The sequence below is a fragment of the Eubalaena glacialis genome, chromosome 5, assembly GCF_028564815.1.
Source record: "Eubalaena glacialis isolate mEubGla1 chromosome 5, mEubGla1.1.hap2.+ XY, whole genome shotgun sequence".
Taxonomy (NCBI): domain Eukaryota; kingdom Metazoa; phylum Chordata; class Mammalia; order Artiodactyla; family Balaenidae; genus Eubalaena; species Eubalaena glacialis.
The window spans coordinates 129,226,303-129,253,316 of NC_083720.1; the positions used below are offsets into that span (position 1 = coordinate 129,226,303).

Here is a 27,014-nt window from a genome sequence, read left to right on the forward strand (position 1 = left end):
AATGACCCAGTTAACAGAACTACATTCCTACAGTTGTCCAAATTAGAAAAACTCTTAGGGTTATTCTTTCCTCTTTCTTTCTCATCCTACCCACAGCTTATCAGTCATGTACCAAACTATGACATGTCTTTGCTTTCACTGTTCCCAATATTTAATTTCCCAATATATAAATTTTCCCTTCTTGATCTCTGGAAAACTCCTATTTACTTTCCAAGATGGAGCAAATTATTCAATTTCTGAAACTATGTCCCCCACCTCCAGGAACATTTAGTTGCTCCTTTCCATGTACAGGCATCTCAAGTACATTATATGTTGTATGATATGTAACACTGGCTCTCCCACTAGACTAGGGATTCCTCAAGAACAGAGATCATTATTTAGTTATCTTTGTATCAACAGTACTAAAACAAACAAAAAAAATGGAACTCAATGAATATGTCAAATTAAACACGAATTTTACAAATCAATGAAAATAAGATTATTTCATATTATGATTTTTACCTTCCTATATTTTCTGAATGCTTTCTATATCTTTGGTTAAATTGTCCATTTTTTGCTGGTGCTTGGTCTGGATTGATACTAGAATCATTTTAAATTTCACACCCTATGATTATAAAGTTAAATGGCTATGTCAAAAGAAAACATTGACCCCACTGTTAAAATATCAGGGTTTTTAAAGTAACTTAAAATTTTTGTTTTAAATATCTAAAGATATCAGGTATTAACGCTGAAAAAAATATATAATTATTCATAAAACAGATCCCTGAGGGGCAACTGAACAGCTGTTGAAAGTTCTGGCACATCACTATGGCCAGCCTGAGTTTAATGACCTACATGTGAAGGGCTACATATCCAATTACTAATCCTCCCTCAGCTACTCGTTGGCCTGATATGGAGGCAGCTGAAAAAAGATGCCCTACTAACAGATCAGAAATGGATCCAGACTTCTCTGCCAATGCTTAGTTAAAAGATCTTTTGGACTGGAGATAATGAAGAAACAGACATGGCTTACAACCATGTTACAGCTGACATAGTTTTTCAAGTAAAATTTGATGGTTTAAAGCAAGAGTGACTTCCGTTTTGTAACTAAATTTAGGGAAACCTCAATTCTTTAAGAAAACTCAAATTCAGAATTTAATTTTCTGTTCACTGAAACCTTTAAACATGTTAAGATGTTTTCAAATATCAAGAATAATTTACTTCAGAGTTCTTTCCAAACTGAGATGGCAGTCTTCTATTCATTGAGTCAAACAACATTCTTATCTTCAAATTCTGCAATAATCACCTTGTAGAAGTAGGACCAGGGACTTCCCCGGTGGTCCACTGGCTAAGACTCTGCCCTTCCATTGCAGGGCCCGAGGGTTCTATCCCTGGTTGGGGAACTAGGCTCCCACATGCAGCAAGGCACAACCAAAAAAATAAATAAATAAAACAAAACAAAACAAAGGAGGACCAACTTAAAAACTAAATAGAAAATGACAATATACCGGATTATGTTTCAGCCCTCCCTCAGTTGACTTGATCTATATATAGCAAAAAGATTTCATAAGGTCAGGTATTATCAACAATGAAATGTCACCTGATGTTTTGCAAAATAGCATATGAAAAACCGCTCAAGAAATGAATGGAGAGTAAGACTTGCGGTTGTAAGCAAGAAAAACCTTAAACATTCCAGGTTTACACGCATCTTATTGGGAGTTTGACTCACTTTTAAAATTTGATTTTCTATTTGAGTTGTGTAAAATCATGTGCTACTGACAACCTTCTTCTGCATTAGTTACAAATAGTTTAGGCAAGAGATGCTTTCATCTCCAACACGGAAGAATTAAGAGGCCTTCATCAGTATTTCGCACTTGTAATTTTTAAGAGTAGGAATGTCTTAACTTCCCCCGCCATCCCCACAGAAATATGAGTGAATATATGCCACAGGTATAACCTTGCCTTGAAGTGGAAAAACAGACATCACGCAACTACCTCCCACTCCAGAAACCCTAACTCCAGACCCCGCCCCACATAAACTCCCGCCCCTTTCTCCCACTGCGGGTACGGAGTGGGCGCAGTTAGCTGACGTAAGACGTAACCTCCGTAGCCTCCTACGCGTAGCTACCGTGTCTGCCTCTGGGAGTTGAAGTTTCCGAAAGAGGACCTTCTGGAGTGGTAAAGACCACTACAAAAAGCTTTCTGTGCGGGCTCTCAGGTTCCCCGACAACTCCTCCGTTCGGTAAGTCTCTTGGCATGGAGACTATCGCTCGCCTACCCTTTGATATAATCCGAGCGCGTGCCACTGCCGCCTTCCACTAGCAATAGGGCTTCCGAGGAAGAGGGGAGTGGGACACTGAAAGCAGCAGCCGAGACCCAGCTTCCGAAGGAAGTGACGTCATAGAGAGCGCGCCCCCTCGCCTTGCCAAGCAGATTTTTGATTCGTCGGCTACAGTTTAATCCCGCCTCTGGAATGCGTCCGCCCGCGGGTGGCCTGGAGGGAAGAGTGGGGCGCGGCTCTGCCCACCAGCGTCGGGGCTGTGGTTGTCGACGTTTGCTTGGGGGTAGCGATACGGTCTCTAGCATGTGAAGGGTGTGCGCTTCCCAAGAATGAAGGGAGAGGGAAATCTGGACTTTGAAGGGCCGGAAAACGAGTTGTGGTTCTGCCACTTGGTGGCTAGAGAGCGTGAGCAAGTCGCTTCACCTCTTTAAACCTGCCTTACCTCAGTTTTCCAAAGAGGGCTGACGTCGCTGAGCGCTCTGAAATGTGGGGAGAGCCCAGGGCGAAGTTGCTGCAGGTGCTGTCAGCTCCACATTGGTGAGCTGAGGACGATTTTAAGAAGTCCGTGGTGTTACTGGATTTCACTGAAATATTTTGTGTTAGAATTCGGGACTTCTTCTAGAGATATAAAGAGGATAGCGACAGAAGACTTTCTCACTTTATTTTTCTTTGTTTTAAATCTTGCCCCGTCTCCCCAGCCTGGCCCAGCCCAGCCCTCTGCCTAAGGGCCTCATAGCTGAACCGAGCTATGCAGATTTGGCCCGCGCGTTTTAAAAAGGATATTCTTTCTCTATCACCGTGAGGTCGTTTAATTACATTCTGCAGTTATTCCGACATTCATTTGGATCTTTCTGGAAGGGAGGCTGTGTCATAAATTATGAAGACTTTAGCCCAATCAATAAAACCATGATAAATTTTTTTTTTTAACTTTGGCCGGTCACTCATTATGATGTATGTCCTCCTTGCCGGCAGTTGTGCTAAGAAGTGGGAATACAAGGACGATTGAGATACAATTTTTTTAATGTATTTATCCCATACTAAATTGCCTTAGTCATCCTTATCCAGTTGTTAATTTTATAAGACCATCAGATAACCTGGATCTGCAACCTAATGAAACATTTTTTAAAAATTCAATGCCCAGGTAAACTAAATTTCACGCAGTTATTTCTATAATTGCTACAAAATTTGTTGAACGTGGTGAATGAATGAAAATGAGCTGTGAGTATCACTGCATGTGAGGGAGGAATGCAAAACTCCGTGGAGTTTATATTTTGCTTAACAGGTTAATCCAAACAAGCTAATACATAGTGAAATACTTATTGTATGTTGTAGGCAGTAGGAGTTGGTACGTATCTTTGTATGTAAAGTATGCTGCAAGCAATAATTTATAGGATCTCAAGCTAGCATCGTTTTTGTTGTGCAATGTGCAATGTATCTAGCTTATTCAAAGCTTAAAAAAATTCTCTTACTACAGTGCATTTTCTTAATTGGGAATAACTTTAAAAATAGTAGTGATAATGATGTTGACTAGCTCATGACCTTTCTCTGTATTTGATAGGCTGTTTAAAAACATTAGTGTGCAATGATAAGCAAATTAGATTTAACTTAGACTTCTTAGATAGGAAAGGCGAAAGCTCCCTCTGGTGTGCATGAGCTGTAAAACATTGCTATACTTTCCTAAAATTTTCACATGATAAAGCAAATCAACACTTGCATTTTCGAACAGAGTAGAGAACTAACAAAAAATGCCACTGATAATAGAAATATTCTTTCTTAGAATATTAATCACTGTTTCATGAAGAAAGCAATTTGTTTCCTCTGAATTTTAATTGTGCCTTTAAGTTTGCACATTTAGCTTAATGGGCAGGTTTAGCTTATGTTTTCTCCACCCTATATTGTTTTGAATACATTCATTGCCCATTTTTATTAACGTACTATCTATGGAAAGGAAATAAAAGTGATCCTAGGGGTCACAATATATATTTAAATTTTTTCTTCTGATCTTTTCAGGCTTACTGTGTTTCTCCTATCTCCTGTTTCTTAAATTGAATGTTAACCTTATTTTCCAGATTAAAAAAAAAATTAGTGAATGCACTCAAGGTTATATATTTATCCTCAGTTACCTTTTTGGCCTGTAGTTCTCTCATCCTGTTACTTGTATCTAAATGCTCAGACATACTATTTTTTCGTTCTATTTTTCTGTCTGAATTCTGAGTTAGATTCTGAGGATGTCTTCTAATTCATCAGTTACCTCTTGGACTCCAGGTAATCTGGAGTTTGTCTCATATGTTGAAATTTTTATATCTTCATTTCCTGGTTTCCAAATTGGTTCTTTTTTACAGATTCTTGTTTTCCTATTTTTATGCCTGCTTTTGTGTCCCAATTTCCTGTTTTGTTTTTATGGTTATTACTCTTCATGAGCTCTGAAAGATTTCAACCAAACTTATTTTAAAGTCATTTTCACATTGCTCTATTCAATTTTTATAGAGTGAATTTATCTCCTGCTTGTTGATTTAGCTGGGGTTTTTTTTCATTTCTGTCTTTTTGTAATTTTGCTTTGCAGACTCATCTTGAATGGAATTATAACTTTCCTCTCCAAACTACTTCTCTCTGTACTACTGATTTTGTGGTTTCTCTCACCCATGACCCTTTTCAGTGCTTCAGCCCACAGCAGAGCTTATATATGTGGTTCAGAATTCTAATCATGTAATAATATAAGTTCATATGTCACCTCATGCTGGACCCAGGTTGTAGCCAAGAGGCTGTGTCTGTTTCCTTCAGGTTTCCCCCGAGTAGTCAGTTTTGTATAAGCTATAGTCTATAATTTTACCTGTTTTCAGGCTTTTTTCATGGAAGGAGGAGCCCCACGCCTAACACTAGTGTAAGGGTTTGTCTTAAACTGTCTCCCATCTTTCTCCCATCCTCTGTCTTGTATTATTCTTCTTCTCTTTACTTTAAAGCTAGGAAAACTTCTAGCTGCCTTTACACAGAAGACCCAGTTCTTAACTTGGATTTTGAGAGAGGCTCTACCTTTTTTGTTTCCCCTTTTTATATTTTATCTACTGTTGTCATGTATTTCAAGATTGGGAGGCAGGGTGCATCAAAACATGAACTTTTGGCAATGATCTCTAGGAAGTCTGTCCCAATTTTTTTGGTGCAGAGGCATAAGAATAGAACTGGAGCTATTTTTTTCTCCTTATGTTTCAGTGATACAGGTCTTTTCAGAGCCCTCCAACAGCAGGGTTAAAGCAACACAGCTCTTTAACATTCTTTGGAAATCCTCATTTTCTAAATAAGACTTTGGATTTCTGGGAGATGGTAGAGTTAGATGTGGGTTGGAATCTTAGCTCCATCACTTCATTTGTCTATTCATTCAAGTATTTTGAGGACCTACTTTGTGTGACATTTGCTCTAGGTGCCTTGTTTCTTAGGAATTATTTAATAGCTTTCTAACTTCGGGCAAGTTATTTAAGCTTTGTACCTCTTCCTTTGCAAAGTAGGTATATACTATCTACTTCATAGGGTTTTTATAAAGAGTAAATTAGATAAGTTTTTTATTAAGCATAATAAGAATTAATAAATGTTTGCTCTTACTATTTTCATTACTTTAAAAAGTCCTTTGTAATATCATAGTCACTCGTTTGTTTATTCTACCAGTGTATAATAAGCATCTACGAAGTGCCAAGCACTGTATTAGTATTAGCAATATAATGTTGGGCAAAATCAGACTTATCCCTTACCCAGTGGAGTTTCCAGTGTAGGGTCAAAGTTGAGTTGTCATTTCTAGGAGATGTTCTCCCTAAGGAGAACTGTTTGGTTGGTGGCATAAGGAAAACTTGTGAATTCTTACTTGTATTACTAAATGATTTTTTTCCGCTCTTAGTAATTTTGTGACCTAGTAAAATGCCAGGGCTTTTGCTCCAGCCCCTAAAGCACTCATCTTAAAATTTCTTGTCTTTCAAAATTCGGTAAACTTTCTAAGTTTGCTTTGGTTATCCTCATATGTCCTGTTATTTCATTGCACTTTTAAAGAAAGCAAGAACCATATAATAAAACTACTGCTCAAATTATGTTCTGCAAAGGTTTTTTCCTTCCACTATCTGAATTGTGGGGATTGTTCTTTTTTCTTTTAGATGCTAGCTTCTCTGCACAGACTTGTTAGCTATCTCTGTAAGAGGGAAGAATCATATATTTTTCTATAAGGCCAATAGAACATTTGCAAGCTTCATGCTTAGTCTTTGGTAGGGATAAATAACATATATTCTTAAGCTTTGATGTTAAGAATCAATTAAAGAGAAAAGATATCTCATATTTCTAGCCCTTTCCGTAATCTGAAAGCAAGTTCAGTTCTAGGCAATGGATATGAAGATGTGGGTGTTTAAATCCAAATAAAGATGTTTGAGTTGGCCCTAAGTGTTCCACAGCTGATTACAGAGTCAACTTACGTATTTTGTTTTTCAGCTGTGACTTAAGTGGAAAATTTACAGTTACATATTTACAATGAAATATATTGGGGTGGGGGCAACCAAATTTCTTCTGTGCACTGGCCAAAAGATAGAAATATATAGCATGTCTGTTGTCAAGAACCAATTGTTGAGGGTACGCCCAGATAGTGAAAGTAATATTTTTCTTGTATGGACAGCATTAAAGACAAGTACAAAAAGGTGTCTTCCATCTCTTTTTAAAAAATAGTATATATTTTTCTATAAAACTATATTTTCATTATATAAAATTTAGAAAATGCAGAAAGCCGTGGGTGGGTCAGAATTAACACGTGTGTATGTATTTTTTTAAAACAAAATTGGACATTATGTATTTTTTGCTTTGATTTTCTTATTTAACATAACCATTTCCCTTTATCATTAAATAATTTTGGGAAACATGATTTCTCTTGGCTGCTTAGTATTCCAAGCCAGTGTTATAGATGAACTTTAATTTATATTTAGTCCCCATTTGCTGACATTCAAGTAGTTTCTAATTTTTTTTTCTATTTTTTTTCTCTAATTTTTTATTGTTAAAAATAACAGTACATATCCTTTTGCATTAATTTTGTGTGTATTTCTAATTAATTTACAGGAATTTATTCTAAGGAAATAAATTACTATGTGAAAGAATATCACCATTTTAAAGCTCTTCAAACATACAGGTCTGAGTAGTCTTCTGGAAAAATTGTGCAATGGCCACCAGTACTGTATGAAAATATCCCATTTCATCAAATGATCTTTGCCAGTAAATGACAATTAATTGCCCAAATTTGCATTTTTATTCATTACTAATATGGTTTAATTTTAATCACATCCTTCAGTCTTTTTTTTTTTTTTTTTTTACTTTTTTTGTGTTTGTAAGTCATCTGTTCATGTCAAAGTTGCTTTTCAATTTTTCAGAGGCATCAAATAATGTCATCTGAAATATTACCAGCATTTAGTGAGACTTCTAATGTTGAAAGAAAGCAAGACTTAAATGAAGACCAAGAGGAGAATCAGAAACCAGGATCAGGTGAAGGGTTTGAACCAATATCTAAACGGCAAATGAAGAAACTAATGAAGCAGAAACAATGGGAAGAACAAAGAGAACTCCGCAAGTATGTATCAAAATGCATGTATTCTACCCCTATTCACAGGGGTATATTCCAATATACCCCTGTTGGAATGTTGGACCTTGCAATAGCCCTTTGACACATTAAAAATAATTGTGTTAATTAAAATTCGGGCTATACATATTGTTAGCTAACATTGTCAATTGGCTACTAAAACTGTGTTTTAAATTATTTTTTTAGCAGTGTTGATGAATTTATACCGTACACTTTTCTCACTCAGAACCTATTGTGAGTAGCAGCACAATTTCTAAAATAACTGATTTACAAAAGGGATATAGTTAGCATCCATGTCCTAGATATGGAACAGAAATAACCACCTCAGAAAGATCAAATTTGGGCCTAACATTGATTTTGCTAGAAAAACGATTGCAGGTTTTGGTGAGAGCAGAACTAACATTGATTTTGCTAGAAGAACTATTGCAGGTTTTGGTGAGGCTGAAGCTGTCACTGTATAAAGACAAAATTTACTAGAAGAAAATAAATTACTGTTGATGCAGATGAGAGAAAAAAATATGGCTTTTTTTCCACAAACAATTTTACTTTTTTTTTTAATGGGAATAGTTTTTAAAAAAACATGTTATTTTTATTGAGGTATAGTTAATTTACAATGTTGTGTTAGCTTCAAGGTATACAGCAAAGTGATTCAGTTATATATTTATGTATAAGTATATACATGTATATATATTCTTTTTCAGATTCTTTTCCATTATAGGTTATTTACAAGACATAGACTATAGTTCCCTGCTCTATACAGTAGGTCCTTGTTTATTTTATACATAAATAGTATGTATATGTTAATCCCAAACTCCTAATTTATCTCCCCACTCCCCTGCTATCCACTCTTATAACCATAAGTTTGTTTTATATATCTCTGAGTCTACTTCTGGTTTGTGAATAAGTTCATTTATATCATTTTTTTAGATTCCACATATAAGTGATATCATAAGATATTTGCATTTCTCTGACTCACTTCATTTAATATGATAATCTCTAGGTCCATCCATGTTGCTGCAAATGGCAATATTTCATTCCTGTTTATAGCTGAGTAATATTCCATTGCATATATATACCACATCTTCTTTGTCCATCTGTTGATGAACATTTAGGTTGCTTCTATGTCTTGGCTATTGTAAATAGTGCTGCTGTGAACATTGAGGTGCATGTATCTTTTTGAATTAGAGTTTCCTCCAGATATGTGCCCAGGAATGGGATTGCTGGACCTTATGGTAACTCTGTTTTTAGTTTTTTAAGGAACCTCCATACTGTTTTCCATAGTAGCTGCACCAATTTACATTCCCACCAACAGTGTAAGAGGGTTTCCTTTTCTCCACACCCTCTCCAGCATTTGTTTTTTGTAGACTTCTTAATGATGGCCATTCTAACTGGTGTAGGGTGATACTTCATTGTAGTTTTGATTTGCATTTCTCTAATAATTAGCGGTATTGAGCTTCTTTTCCTGTGCTTCTTGGCCATCTGTATGTCTTCTTTGGAGAAATGTCTATTTAGGTCTTCTGTCCATTTTTTGATTGGGTTGTTTGGTTTTTTTGATATTAAGCTGTATGAGCTTTTTGTTTATTTTGGAAATTAATCCCTTGTCAGTCGCATCATTTGCAAATATTTTCTCCCACTCCATAAGTTGTCTTTTTATTTTGTTGATGGTTTCCTTTGCTGTGCAAAAGTTAGGTCCCATTTGTTTATTTTTGTTTTTATTTCAATTACTTTAGGAGATGGATTCAAAAAAATATTCCTTCTATTTATATCAAAGAGTGTTCTGCCTATATTTTCCTCTGGGAGTTTTATAGTATCTGGTCTTACACTGAGGTATTTAATCCATTTTGAATTTATTTTTGTATATGATGTTAGAGAATGTTCTAATTTCATTCTTTTACATGTAGCTGTCCAGTTTTCCCAGCACCACTTATTGAAGAGACCATCTTTTCTCCATTGTATAGTCTTGCCATCTTTGTCATAGATTAGGTGACAATAGGTGCATGGGTTTATCTCTGGACTTTCTATCCTGTTCCATTAATCTATATTTCTGTTTTTGTGCCAGTACCATACTGTTTTCATGACTGTAGTTTTGTAGTATAGTCTGAAGTCAGGGAGGATGATTCCTCCAGCTTCATTCTTTTTTCTCAAGATTATTTTGGCTATTCAGGGTCTTTTGTGTTTCCATACAAGTTAAAAAAAATTTTTTCTAGTTCTGTGAAAAATGCCATTGATAATTTGATAACGATTGCACTGAATCTGTAGATTGCTTGGGTAGTATAGTCATTTTAACAATATTGATTCTTCCAATCCAAGAATGAGGTATCTTTGCATCTGTTGTGTCATCTTCAGTTTCTTTCATCAGTGTCTTAGAGTTTTCAGAGTACAGGTCTTTTGCCTCCTTAGGTAGGTTTATTCCTAGGTATTTTATTCTTTTTGATGAGATGGTAAATGGGATTGTTTCCTTAATTTCTCTTTATGATATTTCATTCTTAGTGTATAGAAATGCAACAGATTTCTATGTATTAATTTTGTATCCTGCAACTTTACTGAATTCATTGTTGAGCTCTAGTAGTTTTCTGGTAGCACTTTAGGATTTTCTATATATACAGAATTATGTCATCTGCAAAGAGTGACAGTTTTACTTTTTCTTTTCCAATTTGGATTCCTTTTATTTCTTTTTCTTTCTGCCTGCTGTGGCTTGGACTTAACAAAACTATGTTGAATAAAAATTTTAATTTTTTATATGGTTATAAATGTAACTCAAAAATCATGTAGGAGAAGAATGATAAAAGTAAAATTTATCATAACTCTCAAACTCAGTATTTTAAAAGTTTTGTAAGTACGTCTAACATGCTACCAATAGTAAATAAAATTATTAGTATAGTTCGAATTTGTGTAAAAAGTACTATACTGTTTTTGCAAACTCATTTATTATATAAAGCTTTTAGATAGATTATATAAAATTGCTGATATCTGACAATTTTTGATCCATGGAAGTGGCAATTTTGTTATGGTTTAGTCTGCTAATTTTAAAAAGTAATTGTTTCTTTGTCTATTTAGAAAAGTATTGTAAATATATGAATATACAAATAATGAAAAGTTATTTTCAATTACTAATTTTAGACAAAAGAGGAAGGAAAAACGCAAGAGAAAGCAATTAGAGCGACAGTGTCAACTGGAATCAAACTCAGAAGGAAGTGACAGAAAACGTATTCGAAGAGATGTTGTTTACAGCCCACTCCGCCTTATCATTGACTGCAGTTTTGATAGCCTGATGGTATTAAAGGTATCATGAATCATTGTCAGAAAAATCCTGTAACTGAACTAGGCTGAATAATTTTTGCTTTAATATGTAATATGACTTTGGTGTAACTTTATGTACTAAAATGCATCTTTTTTTTTCTTTTTAATTGTGGTAAAATACACGTAATGTAAAATTTACCATCTTAACCATTTTTAAGTGGACAGTTCAGTAGTGCTAAGTACATTCATGTTGTTGTGCAGCCAGTCTCCAGAAGTCTTTTCATCTTGAAAAACTAAAACTCTATCCCCACTGAATGAACAACCATTTCCATTCCCCCTCCCTCAGCCCTTGGCACCACCATTCTACTTTCTGTCTCTATGAATTTGACTGCTCTGTGTACCTTATGTAAGTGGAATCCTCCAGTATTTGTCCTTTTGTGACTGGTTTATTTCACTGAGCATTATGTCTTCAAGGTTCACCCGCATTGTAGCGTGTGTCAGAATTCCCTTATGTTTTAAGGCAGAATAATATTCTAGTGTATGTATAGACCACGTTTTGTTTATTCATTCATCTGGTGTCGATGGACATTTGTGTTGCTTCCACCTCTTGGATATTTTGTTGTTTTTTTGTGTGTGTTTTAAATTTATTTTATTGAAGTATAGTTGATTTACAATGCTGTCTTAGTTTCTGTTGGGCAGTAAAGTGACTCGGTTATACATTTATATATATTCTTTTTCATATTCTTTTCCATTATGGTTTATTACAGGGTATTGAATATTTTTCCCTGTGCTATACAGTAGGACCTTGTTGTTTATCCATTCTATGTATAATAGTTTGCATCTGCTAATCCCAGACTCCCAATCCATCTCTCCCCCACCTCTCCTCCCCTTTGGCAACCACAAGTCTGTTCTCTGTGTCTGTGAGTCTGTTTCTGTTTCGTGGATAAGTTCATTTATGTCATATTTTTAGATTCTACATGTAAGCGACATCATACGGTATTTGTCTTTCTCTGACTCACTTCACTTAGTATGATAATCTCTAAGTCCATCCATGTTGCTGCAAATGGCATTATTTCATTATTTTTTATTGCTGAGTAGTATTCCATTGTATAAATATACCACATCTTTATCTATTCACCTGTTGATGGACATTTAGGTTGCTTCCATGTCTTGGCTGTTGTAAATAGTGCTGCTATGAACATAGGGGTGCATGTTTTGTTTCGAATTATAGTTTTCTCTGGATATATGCCCAGGAATGGGACTGCTGGATCATATGGCAACTCTATTTTTAGTTTTTTGAGGAACCTCCATACTGTTCTCCATAGTGGCTGTACCAATTTACATTCCCACCAACAGTGTAGGAGGGTTCCCTTTTCTCCACACCCTCTCCAGCATTTATTATTTGTAGATTTTTTGATGATGGCCATTCTGACTGATGTGAGGTGATATCTCATTGTAGTTTTGATTTGCATTTCTCTAATAATTAGCGATATTGAGCATCTTTTCATGTGCTTTTTAGCCATCTGTATGTCTTTGGAGAAATGTCTGTTTAGGTCTTCTGCCCATTTTCTGATTGGGTTATTTTTTTTTTATATTAAGGTGTATGAGCTTTTTGTTTATTTTGGAAATTAAGCCCTGGTTGGTCGCATCATTTGCAAATATTTTCTCCCAGTCCATACGTTGTATTTTCATTTTCTTCATGGCATCCTTTGCTGTGCAAAAGGTTATAAGTTTGATTAGGTCCCAATTGTTTATTTTTGCTTTTATTTCTATTGCCTTGGGAGACTGACCTAAGAAAACATTGGTAGGATTTATGTCACAGAATGTTTTGCCTATATTCTCTTCTAAGAGTTTTATGATGTCATGTATTGTATTTAAGTCTCTAAGACATTTTGAGTTTATTTTTGTGTATGGTGAGAGGGTGTGTTATAACTTCATTGGTTTACATGTGGCTATCCAACTTTCCCAACACCACTTGGTGAAAAGACTTTGTTTTCCCATTGTATATTTTTGCCTCCTTAGTTGAAGATTAATTGACCATAAGTGCGTGGGCTTATTTCTGGGCTCTCTATTCTGTTCCAGTGACCCATATGTCTGTTTTTGTGCCAGTACCACACTGTTTTGATTACTGTAGTTTTGTAGTATTGTCTGAAGTCTGGGAGGGTTATGCTTCCAGTTTTGTTCTTTTCCTCAGGATTGCTTTGCAAATTCTGGGTCTTTTATGGTTCCATATAAATTTTAGGATTATTTGTTCTAGTTCTGTGAAAAATATCATGGGTGATTCGATAGGGATCACATTAAGTCTGTAGATTGCTTTGGGTAATATGGCCATTTTAACAATATTAATTCTTCCAATCCAAGAGCATGGGATATCTTTCCATTTCTTTGAATCATCTTCAGTTTCCTCTGTTTCCTTTATTGATGTTTTATAGTTCTCAGCATATAAGTTTTTTACTTCCTTGGTCAGGTTTATTCCTAAGTATTTTTTTTTTTGGATGCAATTTTAAAAGGGATTCTTTTTTTACATTCCCTTTCTGAAATTTATGGTTAGTGTAAAGAAATGCAACTGATTTCTGTATGTTAATCTTGTATCTCGCTACCTTGCTGAATTCATTTATCAGTTCTAGTAGTTTTTGTGTGGAGTCTTTAGGGTTTTCTATATATAGTATCATGTCATCTGAATATAATGACAATTTTACCTCCTCCTTTCCAATTTGGATACCTTTTATTTATTTTTTTTCTTGTCTGATTGCTGTGGCTAGGATTGCCAATACTATGTTGAGTAGAAGTGATGAGAGTGGGCATCCTTGTCTTCTTCCAGTTTATAGCAGGAAGGCTTTCAGCTTTTCACCAGTGAGTATTATATTGGCTGTGGGTTTGTCATAAATAGCTTTTATTATGTTGAAATATTTTCCCTCTATACTCACTTTCGTAAGAGTTTTTATCATGAATGGATGTTGAATTTTATCAAATGCTTTTTCTGCATTTATTGAGATTTCATGTGGTTTTTGTCTTTTCTTTTGTTGGTGTGGTGTATCACATTGATTGATTTGCATATGTTGAACCATCCTTGTGACCCTGGGATGAATCCCACTTGGTTATGGTGTATGATCTTTTTTATGTGTTCTTGGATTCAGTTTGCTAATATTTTGTTGAGAATTGTTGCATCTATTTTCATCAGAGATATTGGCCTGTAATTTTCTTTTTTGTTATGGTTTGTCTGGTTTTGGTATCAGGGTGATAATGGCTTCATAGAGTGTCTTTGGGAATGTTCCCTCCTCTTCAGGCTTTTGAAAGAGTTTGAGAAGGACTGATATAAGTTCTTCCTTGTATGTTTGGTTGTTATTTAAGTCTAACTGTTGTATTTTATCATTTACGATATCTGTTGCCTTACTGATTTTCTGTCTAGAAGATCTGTCCATTGCTGTGAGTAGGGTGTTAAAGTCTCCTGCTATTACTGTTTTCCCATCAGTTTCTCCCTTAATGTCCGTTAGTATTTATTTTATGTATTTGGGTGCTCCTATATTGGGTGCATATATGTTGAGGAGTGTAATATCATCTTCTTGTATTGATCCTCTCATCATTGTATAGTGTCCTCCTTTATCTTTCTTTATGGCCTTTGTTTTAAAGTCTATTTTGTCTGATATGAGTATTGCAACCCCCGCTTTCTTGTCATTTCCGTTTGTATGAAATATCTTTTTTCATCCCCTCACGTTCAGTCTTTGTGTGTCCTTTGCCCTAAAGTGGGTCTCTTGTACACAGCATATTGTAGGCACTTGCTTTTTTATCTAGTCCGCCACTCTAGGTCTTTTGATTGGAGTACATTGACATTTAAGGTAATTATTGATAGGTATGTATTTATTGCCATTTTAAACCTTGTTTTCCACTTGATTTTGTATTTCTTCTTTGTTTATTTTTCCTTTTTGTATTTCCTTTTGTGATGTGATGATTTTTTTTGTATTATGCTTGTGTTCTTTTTGTTTTCTTGTGAATCTGTTGTATGTTTTTGATTTGTGGTTACCCTGTTTTTCAAGTATGTTAACCTCTTCCTATATCTACTGCCTTTAAACTGGTAGTCATATAGGCTAAAACACATTCCAAAAAAAAACCCCTACATTTTGTTACTCTCCTTCCCCACATTTTATGATTTCAATGTCCTCTTACATATTCATGTTCATCCTTTTGCTGTTCATTGTGGTTCTCTTGCTTTCACAGAAATGTTTTCTTTCTTTCTTTCTTTTTTATTTTTTTAATCTGTATACTGGCTTATTTAAGTGATTTACTTTCCAATTGTGATTTTCTCTTTCGTATAGATTCTTACTTCTCTATTTAGACAAGACCTTTTAATATTTCTTTTAGGATATGTTTAGTATTGCTTTTTTCTTTTAGTTTTTGCTTGTCTGAGAAATTCTTTATCTCTCCTTCTATTCTAAATGATAATCTTGCTGGGTAGAGTATCCTAGGTTGCAGACTTTTCCCTTTCAGGACTTTGAATGTATCTTGCCATTCCCTTCTGGCCTGGAACATATCTGTAGAGAAATCAGCTGATAGCCTAATGGGGGGTTCCCTTGTAATTAACTCTTTGTTTTTCTCTTGCTGCCTTTAGAATACTCTATCTTTTACTTTTGCCATTTTTGAATTATAATACATCTTGGTGTAAGTCTGTTTGGGTTCATCTTGTTTGGGACACTCTGTGCTTCCTGTACCTGTATAACTGTTTACTTCTTTAGGTTTGGGGAGTTTTCAGCCGTAATTCCTTCAAATATATTTTCGATTCCCTTTTCTCTTTCTTCTCCTTGTGGGACCTCTATTATGTGTAGATTGGCGTGCTTTATATTACCCCATACGTCTTATATTGCTTTAATTTTTTTCACTTGGCTTTCTGTTTGCTGTTCTGATTGCGTGATTTCCATTAGTCTGTCTTCCATATCGCTTATTTGTTCTTCTGCATTATTCAATTTGCTGTTCGTTGACTTTAGCTCAGCTTTTGTCTCAGCAAATGAGTTTTCTAATTTTTCTTGTCTCCTGTTTATATTTTCTAGTTCCTTTTCCTGGTAATCTGCATTTCTGTCAATAGCCTTCCTTACTTCCTTCAGTATTTTCATTATCTCCTTTTTGAACTTGATGTCTATTAGACTGAAGGAGTCTGTTTCATTGTCTTTGACTGGCAATCTCTTGATCTTTTCATTGGGAGTGGTTCCTCTGTTTTCTTCATTTTACTTATAGTTCTCTTACTCTATGGGTTTAGGAGAAACAATTATTTCCTAAATAGTTGGAGATATTTTTATGTGGGAATGTCCTTGTGTAGCCTGCATGGGTTTAATAATTTTGGTGAGAGAGCTGTTTTTTGTATGGATGCCTGCCGTTATCTCCTCGATAGGGGGTGTGACTGGGGTTGTGGTGGCCAGAGCCTGCACTGAATATTGAGCAGGGTCTCCTCTTTGCTCTGTGGTTGTCATGGCCCTTTTGGAGGCAAGGTCTATTCCCCAGTTGTTGGAGTAGAAGCCCCCAGATCCATTTCTGAGCTGTAGTGTGAGGTAAACAGTATTGGAGCACTCCCACTGGGAGAGGAGCCACTGAGTATTCCTCTGCCAGAGCTGTCCACTGAGAAGTGTGCTCCGTCATGTCATCTGTCACCCGTTGTGCAGGCTCACAAAGTACACTGTTGTTGGCACTGCCCTCAGCCTCACCTCAACCATGGGAATGCAGGCAATTGGCCCTGTTGTTCCTCAGGTGCTGGGTTCACAAAGCCACCAGCGCAGATCCGCTGGTGCAGATCCACTGAAGTCAGGTACCAGGACTGCAGTAGTTGCACACCTGGACCTGCTGTGGGAGCTATGGATGGACCCCAGACCCTGGCCCAACTCCATATGCATGCACCCACAAAGCCCACAGCTGCTAAGGCCAGACCCGCCCCAGCCATGGGAGCACCTGTAGCCCACTTGGATGTTCTGCAGGCACTGAGTTTACAAAGCTGGCAGCAGTGGCCTAAACCCACAGATCGCACAGCCACAGGGAGAGGGCTCACATATCAGCCCTGCTTCCTAAGTCACATGGCCCCTGGGGATCAGCTCTGATTTCAGCCCCACCTCTGTGTGTGGGCAATTCGCTGGCACTTGCGTGCTCCCAGAGCTCGTAGAGGCAGCGCTGAGCCTGCTGAGCTCACTGAGAAAGAGGCAGCTTTGGCAGGCACTGTCCCTTAACAGTGGGGTTTCAGTGGCAGCAGCACACCTGCTGTGAGCACACCAAGAGTGAGGCTGCTATGGCGGGCCCTGCCCTTCCCTTTGTGCACCCCTTAACAATGGTGCTTCACTTCTGTGGCAGGCCTGAGCCACAGTCCAGCCCCTTCAGGCTGTCTCCGTGCAGCCAACCCCAGTCCTCTCCCTGGGTCTGTCCTCTGAAGCCCGAGCTTTAGCACCCAGCCACCGTACACAAAAGCAAAAGCACATCTCAGACTGGGGAGTGCAGGGTGGTGGCAGGGACCATTTATGCAGGTCTCCATCTGTTCTGCCTGCTGCAAACCAGCTGCTGCGCTCTCCTCCAAGCCTCTGAAGCTCCCTTTCTGTCCCAGCTGATCTCCCTGCCAGTGAAGGGGCTTCCCAGTGTGCAGGAACGTTTCCTCTTTCACTGTTCCCACCCAGGGGCTCAAGTCTTGTCCCGATTCCTTTTTTTTCTTTCATCCTAACCAGTTACATGGAGATCTTTCCTGCAGTTTTGGGTGTCTGAGATCTGCCGGTGTTCAGCAGGTATTCTGTGAGAATTGTTCCACATGTAGATGTATTTGTGGGAGGAGGTGAGCTCTGTGTCCTTCTATTCCGCGATCTTGATTGGAGCCCTCTAAAATGCATCTTTTTTTTTTTTTAATTTTTGTTGGAGTATAGTTGATTTATAATGTTGTGTTAGTTTCGGGTGTACAGCAAAGTAAATCAGTTATACATATACATATATCCACTCTTTTTCAGATTCTTTTCCCATATAAGCCATTACACAGTATTGACTAGAGTTCTCTGTGCTATACAGTAGATCCTTATTAGTCATCTATTTTATGTATAGTAGTGTGTATATGTCAGTCTCAGCCTTCCAATTTATCCCTCCCCCACCTTACCCTCTGGTAACCATAAGTTTGTTTTCTACATCTGTAACTCTATTTGTGTTTTGTAGGTAAGTTCATTTGTACCCTTTTTTTAGATTCCACATATAAGCGATATCATATGATATTTATCTTTCTCTGTCTGACTTACTTCACTCAGTATGACAAACTCTAGGTGCATCCATGTTGCTGCAAATGGCATTATTTTATTCTTTTTTATGGCTCAGTATTATTTTATTGTATATATGTGCCACATCTTCTTTATTCATTCCTCTGTCAGTGGACATTTAGGTTGCTTCCATGTCCTGGCTATTGTAAATAGTGCTGCAGTGAACATTGGGGTGCATGTATCTTTTTGAATTATGGTTTTCTCCAGATATATGCCCAGGAATGGGATTGCTGGATCATATGGTAGCTCTATTTTTAGTTTTTTAAGGAACCTCCATACTGTTCTCCATAGTGGCTATACCAGTTTACATCCCCACCAACAATGCAGGAGGATTCCCTTTTCTCCACATCCTCTCCAGGATGCATTGTTTGTAGATTTTGTAATGATGGCCATTCTGACTGGTGTAAGGTGATACCTCAGTATAGTTTTGATTTGAATCCCTCTAATAATTAGTGATGTTGAGCATCTTTTCACGTGCTTTTTAGTCATCTGTATGTCTTTGGAGAAATGTCTATTTAGGTCTTCTTACCAATTTTTTGATTGGGTTGTTTGTTTTTCTGATATTGAGCTGCATGAGCTGTTTGTGTATATTAGAGATTAATTCCTTGTCAGTTGCTTCATTTGCAAATATTTTCTCCCATTCTGAGGGTTGTCTTTTCGTTTTGTTTATGGTTTCCTTTGCTGTGCAAAAGCTTTGAAGTTTAATTAAACTTAAAAGGTTAAGTTTTAATTAAACTTTAAGCTTAATTAAACTTAAAAAGTCCCATTCGGACTTCCCTGGTGGTCCAGTGGTTAAGACTCCACACTTCCAATGCAGGGGGCATGGGTTTGATCCCTGATTGGGGAACTAAGATCCCATGTGCATGGCCAAAAAAAAAAAAAAAAAACTGAAAACAAAAACAATAATTTGCTTGATTTTTGGTTTTATTTTCATTACTCTAGTTGGTGGATTGAAAAAGATCTTGCTGTGATTTATGTCAAAGAGTGTTCTGCCTATGTTTTCCTCTAAGAGTTTTATAGTGTCCAGCCTTACATTTAGGTCTTTAATCCATTTTGAGTTTATTTTTGTGTATGGTGTTAGGGCGTGTTCTAATTTCATTCTTTTACATATAGCTGTCCAGTTTTCCCAGCACCACTTATTAAAGAGACTGTCTTTTCTCCGTTGTATATTCTTGCCTCCTTTAGGTGACCATAGGTGCATGGGTTTATCTCTGGACTTTCTATCCTGTTCCATTGATCTATATTTCTGTTTTTGTGCTAGTACCATACTGTTTTCATGACTGTAGCTTTGTAGTATAGTCTGAAGTCAGGGAGCCTGATTCCTCCAGCTGCGTTTTTCTTTCTCAGGATTGCTTTGGCTATTCAGTCTTTTGTGTTTCCATACAAATTTTTAAATTTTTTGTTCCTATTCTGTGAAAAATGCCATTGGTAATTTGATAGGGATTGCATTGAATCTGTAGATTGCTTTAGGTACTATAGTAATTTTGACAATATTGATTTTTCCAATCCAAGAATATGGAATGTCTTAGATCTCTCTCCATATGTTTGATTTCTTTTATCAGTATCTTACAGTTTTCTGAGTGCAGGTCTTTTGCCTCCTTAGATAGGTTTATTCCTAAGTATTTTTATTCTTTTTGATGTGATGGTAAATGGGATTGTTTCCTTGATTTCTCTGTCTGATCTTCTGTTGTTAGTGTGCAGGAATGTGTACTCCACCCAGCAAAGCTCTCATTCGTATTAGATGGAGAAATCAAAAGCTTTATAGACAAGCAAAAGCTAAGGGAATTCAGCACCACCAAATCAGCTTTAAAATGCATCTTAAATAAAGTTTTTCAAAATCTGTGACCCTAAGTTAAACTAGCTAATAAGTTGCTTTTATTTATATGTATATGTATAGACAGAGGGAAAGACAGATACCATAATAGATTATGAAACTCAGTAACTGCATATTAATCATAAAGAGCTGTGGTGGGGTTGTTATTTATCCTAATCAAAAGGAAGAAAATAAGAAATATGATTGGCTTAATAGAATTATTTCTTATTTAATAGTTTGAGAAATCTGGTTGTTTAAACAATGCTACTAAAAGGAATATGTTTATAACCTTTGGTAGTTATAAAAATTGTAATAGCATGACTATAAGAGAGTTCTTTGTTGTTGTTGTTGTCTCTTAAGAAGAGTGAAAGTTTTCCTGAACTTGCATTTTAAGTGGCTACAAAATGTGAAATAATGGGTCACTTATAGAGTATTGACTTATGGTAATTATTTTATTAGTATGTAAGAAAACTGAATGGAAATTATCAGAAAGGACTTGTATTTCAAAAGAAAGAATGTCCCTATCTAGTCATGCCTTCTGCTTATTCTATTCCACTCGGATTGTGGAATGGCCATAGATAATTTTGAAAATATTGCTTTAAAAATTGCACTCTTTTATAGGACATTAAGAAACTTCATAAGCAGATTCAACGATGTTATGCAGAAAATCGACGAGCACTGCATCCTGTGCAGGTATGTTTGGGGAATTTAAAACAAACTTCCAGTTTCCTTTTATATCTTACTTCGGAAAAGGCGTAGATAATCCTCATTGCTTTTACAAGAAAGAGTCTTACAGGTAATCTTTCTTAGAGAACAAAATGCCTATTTGTAAAAATGTTTTATTTTTCTACAAAAATAAAATATTTTAAACATTTTTTCACGTCATTCTCAAACACATTGTGCCCATTCATCATTAGTCTTGTACACACTGACCTGTTCATTGCTGTGTAGTTGAACATCTTCATTAAAGGACATATGCATATTTTCATACCAGTTTCTCAGCTCTCAATTCCTTCCTTTCTGGGGACTAGGGTAACTGCCCCTGGCTGATATGTGCCATTGTGTCTGTTGGCTAGATTTTTTCTACTTAAAGGATTTTGAGTCACTAATAATTTTGAAAGGTACTTTATTAGCTAGAATGAGGAAGTGATTTGTGAGACTAGTTGGCTGCCCTTAAGAGTAGGGTCATTTTTCTTACTGAATTTGTTTGAATTCTAGGTGACCTAAAAATTAACTCTGGCTCACTGATGTTAAAAACCAGAAAATCTTAATATACTTTTGGTTAGATATTTTCTTCTTATCAAGTGATAGTAATATTATATTTTTACATTCTATATTCGTCTCACCCTTGATTAGATTTGAAATAGGTTTCAGGGTTCAGAGTCAAAGCAAAATTATGAAGATTTTGGACTGGTAAAAAATAACTGTAGTGGCAAAAGAAGGGGAAGGGAAACTTCACATGGAAGCAGGAAGTTTATAGAAAAGTGATCATTAAACAAGAGGCAGATTATAACTGCTTAGAAAACAGGATGAAAATGTAGATGGAATACAGAAGTTAGTGGGTTAGGAGATACACAAAAATACACGTCGCTTGTACCACAAATTTATTCTTGCATGTTTAAAGCATGCCATAAATTTATTTTTTTCCAGAATGAAAATACTTTGTGTTTCATTGATAATCAGATGAGTGTATGAGGGAATAAAATATTGACTTTAATAGTCATTTGCTCTCTCTTTCTATACCTGCCGATCTCTTTATCAGTTTTACTTGACAAGCCATGGAGGCCAGTTGAAAAAGAACATGGATGAAAATGACAAAGGATGGGTCAACTGGAAGGTAACTAAAATAGATTAACTCTCACATAATTCAAGGTATTTTTATGCTTAAAGGTCTACATTTTTTACCTAAGTTCTACACAATGCTAATAAAGAGTCAGCAGCTACAAACCCTGCGTATCACTGTACCTAAGTTTACCAGTGGGAGAAGCTAAGAGCCTTGAGATATAATCTGTACTTGCTTTCATGAAATCTCACTTCCTATTTTACTGCCAACTTTAAAACATATTTTTTAAAAAAGGAAAAAATTTAAAGGTCTGTATGCAGTCTCTACCTAGCAAACTGGCTATACATTATTTATAAGAGTGAAGTCACTCTAAAATTTGGAAATGTACTTGCATTCTCTTTCTTCTAAATCTGTGCTATACCATATGGTGTCCACTTCCACATGTGGCTATTGAACTCTTGAAATGTGACTGGTCTGAGTTGAGATGTGCTATAAATGTCAAATAGACATTGCATTTCAAAGACTTAGTACCAAAAAAAAAAGAGAGAATGTAAAATATCTCCTTAAAATTAAAAAAAAAACCCACAGTTATTATAAGTTGAAATGATAACATTTCAGGTATATTGTGTTGAATACAATGTATTATTAAAATTAATTTCATCTATTTCTTTTCACTTTTTTTTAATGTGGCTATTAGAAGATTTCAAATTACATATGTGGTTCACATTTTTTTTCTTTTGGACTAAACTACTCTCAGTCATTTGCAAAGATGACTAATAGATTGGCTTTAGTACCAGTCCCTAAGGAACCTTAACCCTATTCTACTCAGAGAAGTAGTGGGTTATTCCTACACTTTTTTCCTTTCTCCAAGCCAGTTCTCAGCGTGACAGACTTTCCCTCTCTCACTCACTAATCCCATGACTGCATTTATTTTATTAATAGTCCATAGTATAAAACATTTTCAAAGGTTTTTTAAGTTTTAAAGTACAGTATATTTACCAAGTTTTATGTTCATGCCTATTTTCCTAAGAAATAATGTAATAAGTTAGAATAGGCATACTTTCAGTTATTTTGTGGCTTGTTAAATTTATTATTTCATACCACCAGTTTTCCAGAGAGATGTGAGTTCGCTGGTCTCTAATCATGCACATTCCTCTTGGGGCCCTTATTAAGCATAGGGACCAAGTTTATAATATACCATTTTCCAGAAAAATGGCTGTTTATTAATCAATAAGGTATACATCTTAGATGAGAGGTCTCCTGCTTCATTTTTGATTTCCACAAAAATTATTGAGAAATGCCATCTGAGCCTGGCGATGCATCTTCCTTTATTCTTTTGGTGCAATTTGCAAAATTCTGACTGCCAACTGTTGTTCAGTCTTGTACCTCTGACCTGACAGTTTTGGTGAAGAAGATTTCAAATGTGTATCTTTGTGGAAGCAGATGCACGGAATTTATTAAATCTGTAAGCCCTTTCCTTTAGATGATTCATGTAGATGGAGAAGGAAGTAATTGGAGAAGGCATTCTTTAGCTGGAGAACAATGTGAGCAAATACATGACAAAAATGCATTTGTTTTGTTGGAACAGAGAAAGTTAGATAGGTTAGTGCTATATTCAGGAAAGAATTACTAATTAAGGAGTTTGAATTTTATTCTACAGATAAAGATAAAACATGAGAGTAGTGTTTTCAGAAAATGAGTGCACCGTCCGTGTGTGGAAGTAGATTGGAGAGATCTGAGGCTAGAGACAGGGAAATAACATCAGGAGGCTACTTAAATAATTGAGATGTGAGGTGAAAAGATGCTGGAGTAGTAGATTCTAAATAAATAACACATTGTTATAATATTCTTTCAAACTTCCTTTCATATATTTTTTGGATGGGTTTGTCTAGGGAAAAGAAAATAATCATTTTTAGCCAATTTTCACAAAATCCTATTAATAACATCTTTCCCCTTGTGTTTTAAAGGATATCCACATCAAACCAGAGCACTATAGTGAATTCATACAGAAAGAAGAACTGATTTATCTTACATCAGATTCACCTAATATACTAAAGGAATTAGATGAATCAAAGGCCTATGTGATTGGAGGATTAGTAGATCACAACCATCACAAGGTACTATTAAGTTTTTAATTTTGCTTTTGCTCATACTTAAAATTGATATATCAGTTTTCTTGATAGTAATATCAATTTTCTTGATAGTAAATACTTTGATAGTTGATGTTTGAGTGCCTACACTATTTCAGTCACCTTTCTAGCTAAGCAAAGCATTTTGCGTATATTAGTTTGCTTTATCCTCACTGCAACCCAGTGAGGTCAGTGCTATAAAAATTTTAAAAATCATGCAACCTATTGGTTGAGAAGTTTAGCTCTTCTTCCTCCTTCACTCTGTCTTTTGGCTCTTTCAGTCCTGATTAGACCCAGGCTTTAAGGATTTTAATTTTGAGAAGAGAGAAAATTTATATTCAGCATTCTTTTGACAGAAAGGGAAAAATAAAATTTATAGGCAGTTGAACATTTTTTTCAATTCAGGTTTTTATTTAATTTGTGTTTGCCATTTGTGCTTCTTAGTGTTATGTAATTGAAACATAGTTTTGTCCTTTAAATTCATGGGAAGAATGATGATGCTTCTCTAGGAATTCAGTTTGTGTACTTTAAGAGAGAAAGGCAGTGTGGAGTGATGAGAAGCTATTTGAGTCAGGAGGCATGAGCCAGGTTTTTCCTTTGGTTCTGCCACTGAGGAACTTTGTGATGGGACAGAGAGCATAATGTCTTTGGTTTCCTCATTTGTAAATTGGTTAAGACAAATGCCAGCAACATTCTAACTATACTTATTGTCAAGAGAATGTTTCCAAATTAGTGGTTAAACGTACGCACACACTTTTTCAGATTATATTCTCTGAACTAAAATCTTTCCTAAAAATTATTTATTCTTTCATAGACTTTAAGTTTAAATAATGTAATGTTCTAGCCCAAGTTACAGTGTCTTTGTTTTAGGGACTAACGTATAAACAAGCATCAGAACATGGAATTGATCATGCACAGCTCCCCCTTGGAAATTTCGTGAAGATGAATAGTAGAAAAGTTTTGGCAATTAATCATGGTAAGCTATAAGGGGATAAACTGAAAATGTACCGGAGTGAACACTGTGAAAAAATAACATTACATTTACATTTGGACAAGTAGAAAATATACACCTTTGGAAAACACACAATTTGGGGTACAAAATTATAAAATGTAATCATTTATGATTTGTTTGAATAATACATGCATACTTTAGAAAATTTTGAAAATGTACAAAAGTATAAAGAAAAATAAATAGGTGTAATTTCACTGCGCAGAAATACTTTGTAGAAACTTTTTGGTCTGTTTTCTTCCAGTTATTTTCCTATGCATATATAATATTATTACATAATTGGATTCTTACTCTATTGCATAAAATGTTATAAATCCGGGGTGTTTTCCCCCCCATTTATTATTATATTTATTGAATCATTGTTAGTGGCTATGTAATTTTCCATCATCTAAGTACACAATAATGTAACCATTCTCCTGTTGTTATTTTTTTTCTTTTTACTATTGTAAATATCATTGTAATAGACATTCTCAGACTTAAGTCTTTGCCTGGAGTTTTGCTTTTTAAAATTTTTTTAGTAGAGATTTTTGTTAGTACACAACTACTAATTGGCCTTTTAAAATTTCTCTATAGCAGGCTCTAGGGAGTTATAGAAACAAACTTATTGATTCAAGGAATGAACTTCTTCTAAGACTTGCTAAATTAGTGGAAATTACTTTTCTCTCATAAAGTAATCCAAATTTCCCCCCAGCAGTGTATTAAAGTGAAAGGACATTGGAGACAGTATTTTTTATTTATTTATTTATTTATTTATTTATTTATTTATTTATTTATTTATTTATTTATTATTTATGGCTGTGTTGGGTCTTCGTTTCTGTGCAAGGGCTTTCTCTAGTTAAGGCGAGCGGGGGCCACTCTTCATCGCGGTGCGCGGGCCTTTCACTGTCGCGGCCTCTCTTGTTGCGGGGCACAGGCTCCAAACGCGCAGGCTCGGTAGTCGTGGCTCACGGGCCCAGTTGCTCCACGGCATGTGGGATCCTCCCAGACCAGGGCTCGAACCTGTGTCCCCTGCATTGGCAGGCAGATTCTCAACCACTGCACCACCAGGGAAGCCCTGGAGACAGTATTTTTTAAAAAAAGCAGGCAAGACACTCCCCAGAGTGAGTGGCACTATATAGGAAAGATAGAAGAAATTTAGGTTAACACTAACCCTTTTTTTTTTTTTAGTTTTATGTTAGCACAATAAAGGATAAAGAAGTGGAAGGGAACAAAGAATAGGAAGGAAACAAAAAAGGTCCTCTGCCTATTATAACTGACAACAGATAATGGTAAACCTCTGAGTGCTTAAGAACTGAAATGAGAAAAAGCTACAAAAGAGGTAGCAGCCTTGAGAGCCTTAGGCATATTGGCTCTGACAGCTAATACAGGAGAAAGAAGTAATAAGAACAAAGTAGTTATTAGGACATACTAGCACTCTTAACACAAAAGCAATGTGTTTTTTAAAGTATGCACCATTGTGATGGACTAGGTTAAGAAACACATGGAGTTTGTCTTTGTTGCAGTGTTTGAGATTATTCTGGAATACCTAGAAACAAGAGACTGGCAAGAAGCATTTTTCACTATCTTACCCCAAAGAAAAGGAGCTGTTCCCACAGACAAAGCCTGTGAAAGTTCTTCACATGAGAAGAAGTTCGCCAGAGTTGAAGGTGGATTGAACAGTGATTCCAGTGAGGAGGAAAATAGAAATGAACTAGATTCACCACATAAGGAAGAAAAGCAGGATAAAGAAACTAGCACTGAATCTACAGTGAACTCTATACTACACTAATGTCATCTTTTTTTTTTTCTTAAGTGTAAGGAAAATTAGGAGAAAATGAATATAGAATTTCATAGAATATTTTATAGAATATTTGAAATGGGAGAAACTTTCATTTTCTCTTATTTCTGTTGTGAATTTTTTAATCTTTCTTTTTTTAGAACTAAGTGATAAA

At 35.8% G+C, this 27,014-nt stretch overlaps 1 protein-coding gene across 4 annotated transcripts; it reads left to right on the plus strand.

The window, feature by feature from the left end:
* The first annotated feature begins 2,111 nt into the window (after window positions 1-2,111).
* Window positions 2,112-27,014, plus strand: TRMT10A (tRNA methyltransferase 10A). 4 transcript variants are annotated; one of them, XM_061191691.1, is made up of 8 exons: window positions 2,112-2,221; window positions 7,645-7,841; window positions 10,971-11,133; window positions 20,784-20,855; window positions 21,925-21,999; window positions 23,913-24,062; window positions 24,945-25,050; window positions 26,586-27,014. In XM_061191691.1, exons 2-8 carry the CDS (start codon window positions 7,657-7,659, stop codon window positions 26,849-26,851), a joined length of 1,017 nt encoding a protein of 338 aa, XP_061047674.1. In that variant the 5' UTR covers window positions 2,112-2,221; window positions 7,645-7,656; the 3' UTR covers window positions 26,852-27,014. The 4 variants fall into 4 exon arrangements, with proteins under 4 accessions (XP_061047674.1, XP_061047675.1, XP_061047676.1 ...); XM_061191692.1 differs by lacking the exon at window positions 2,112-2,221 and adding an exon at window positions 2,479-3,401; XM_061191693.1 differs by lacking the exon at window positions 2,112-2,221 and adding an exon at window positions 2,479-2,797.

Coding starts and splice junctions, on each gene's coding strand:
- TRMT10A (XM_061191691.1), top strand. CDS start 7,657: ATGTCATCTGAAATATTACCAGCATTTAGTGAGACTTCTAATGTTGAA. Junction 7,842..10,970: donor GAACAAAGAGAACTCCGCAA/GTATGTATCAAA, acceptor TACTAATTTTAG/ACAAAAGAGGAAGGAAAAAC. Junction 22,000..23,912: donor AAGGATGGGTCAACTGGAAG/GTAACTAAAATA, acceptor TGTGTTTTAAAG/GATATCCACATCAAACCAGA.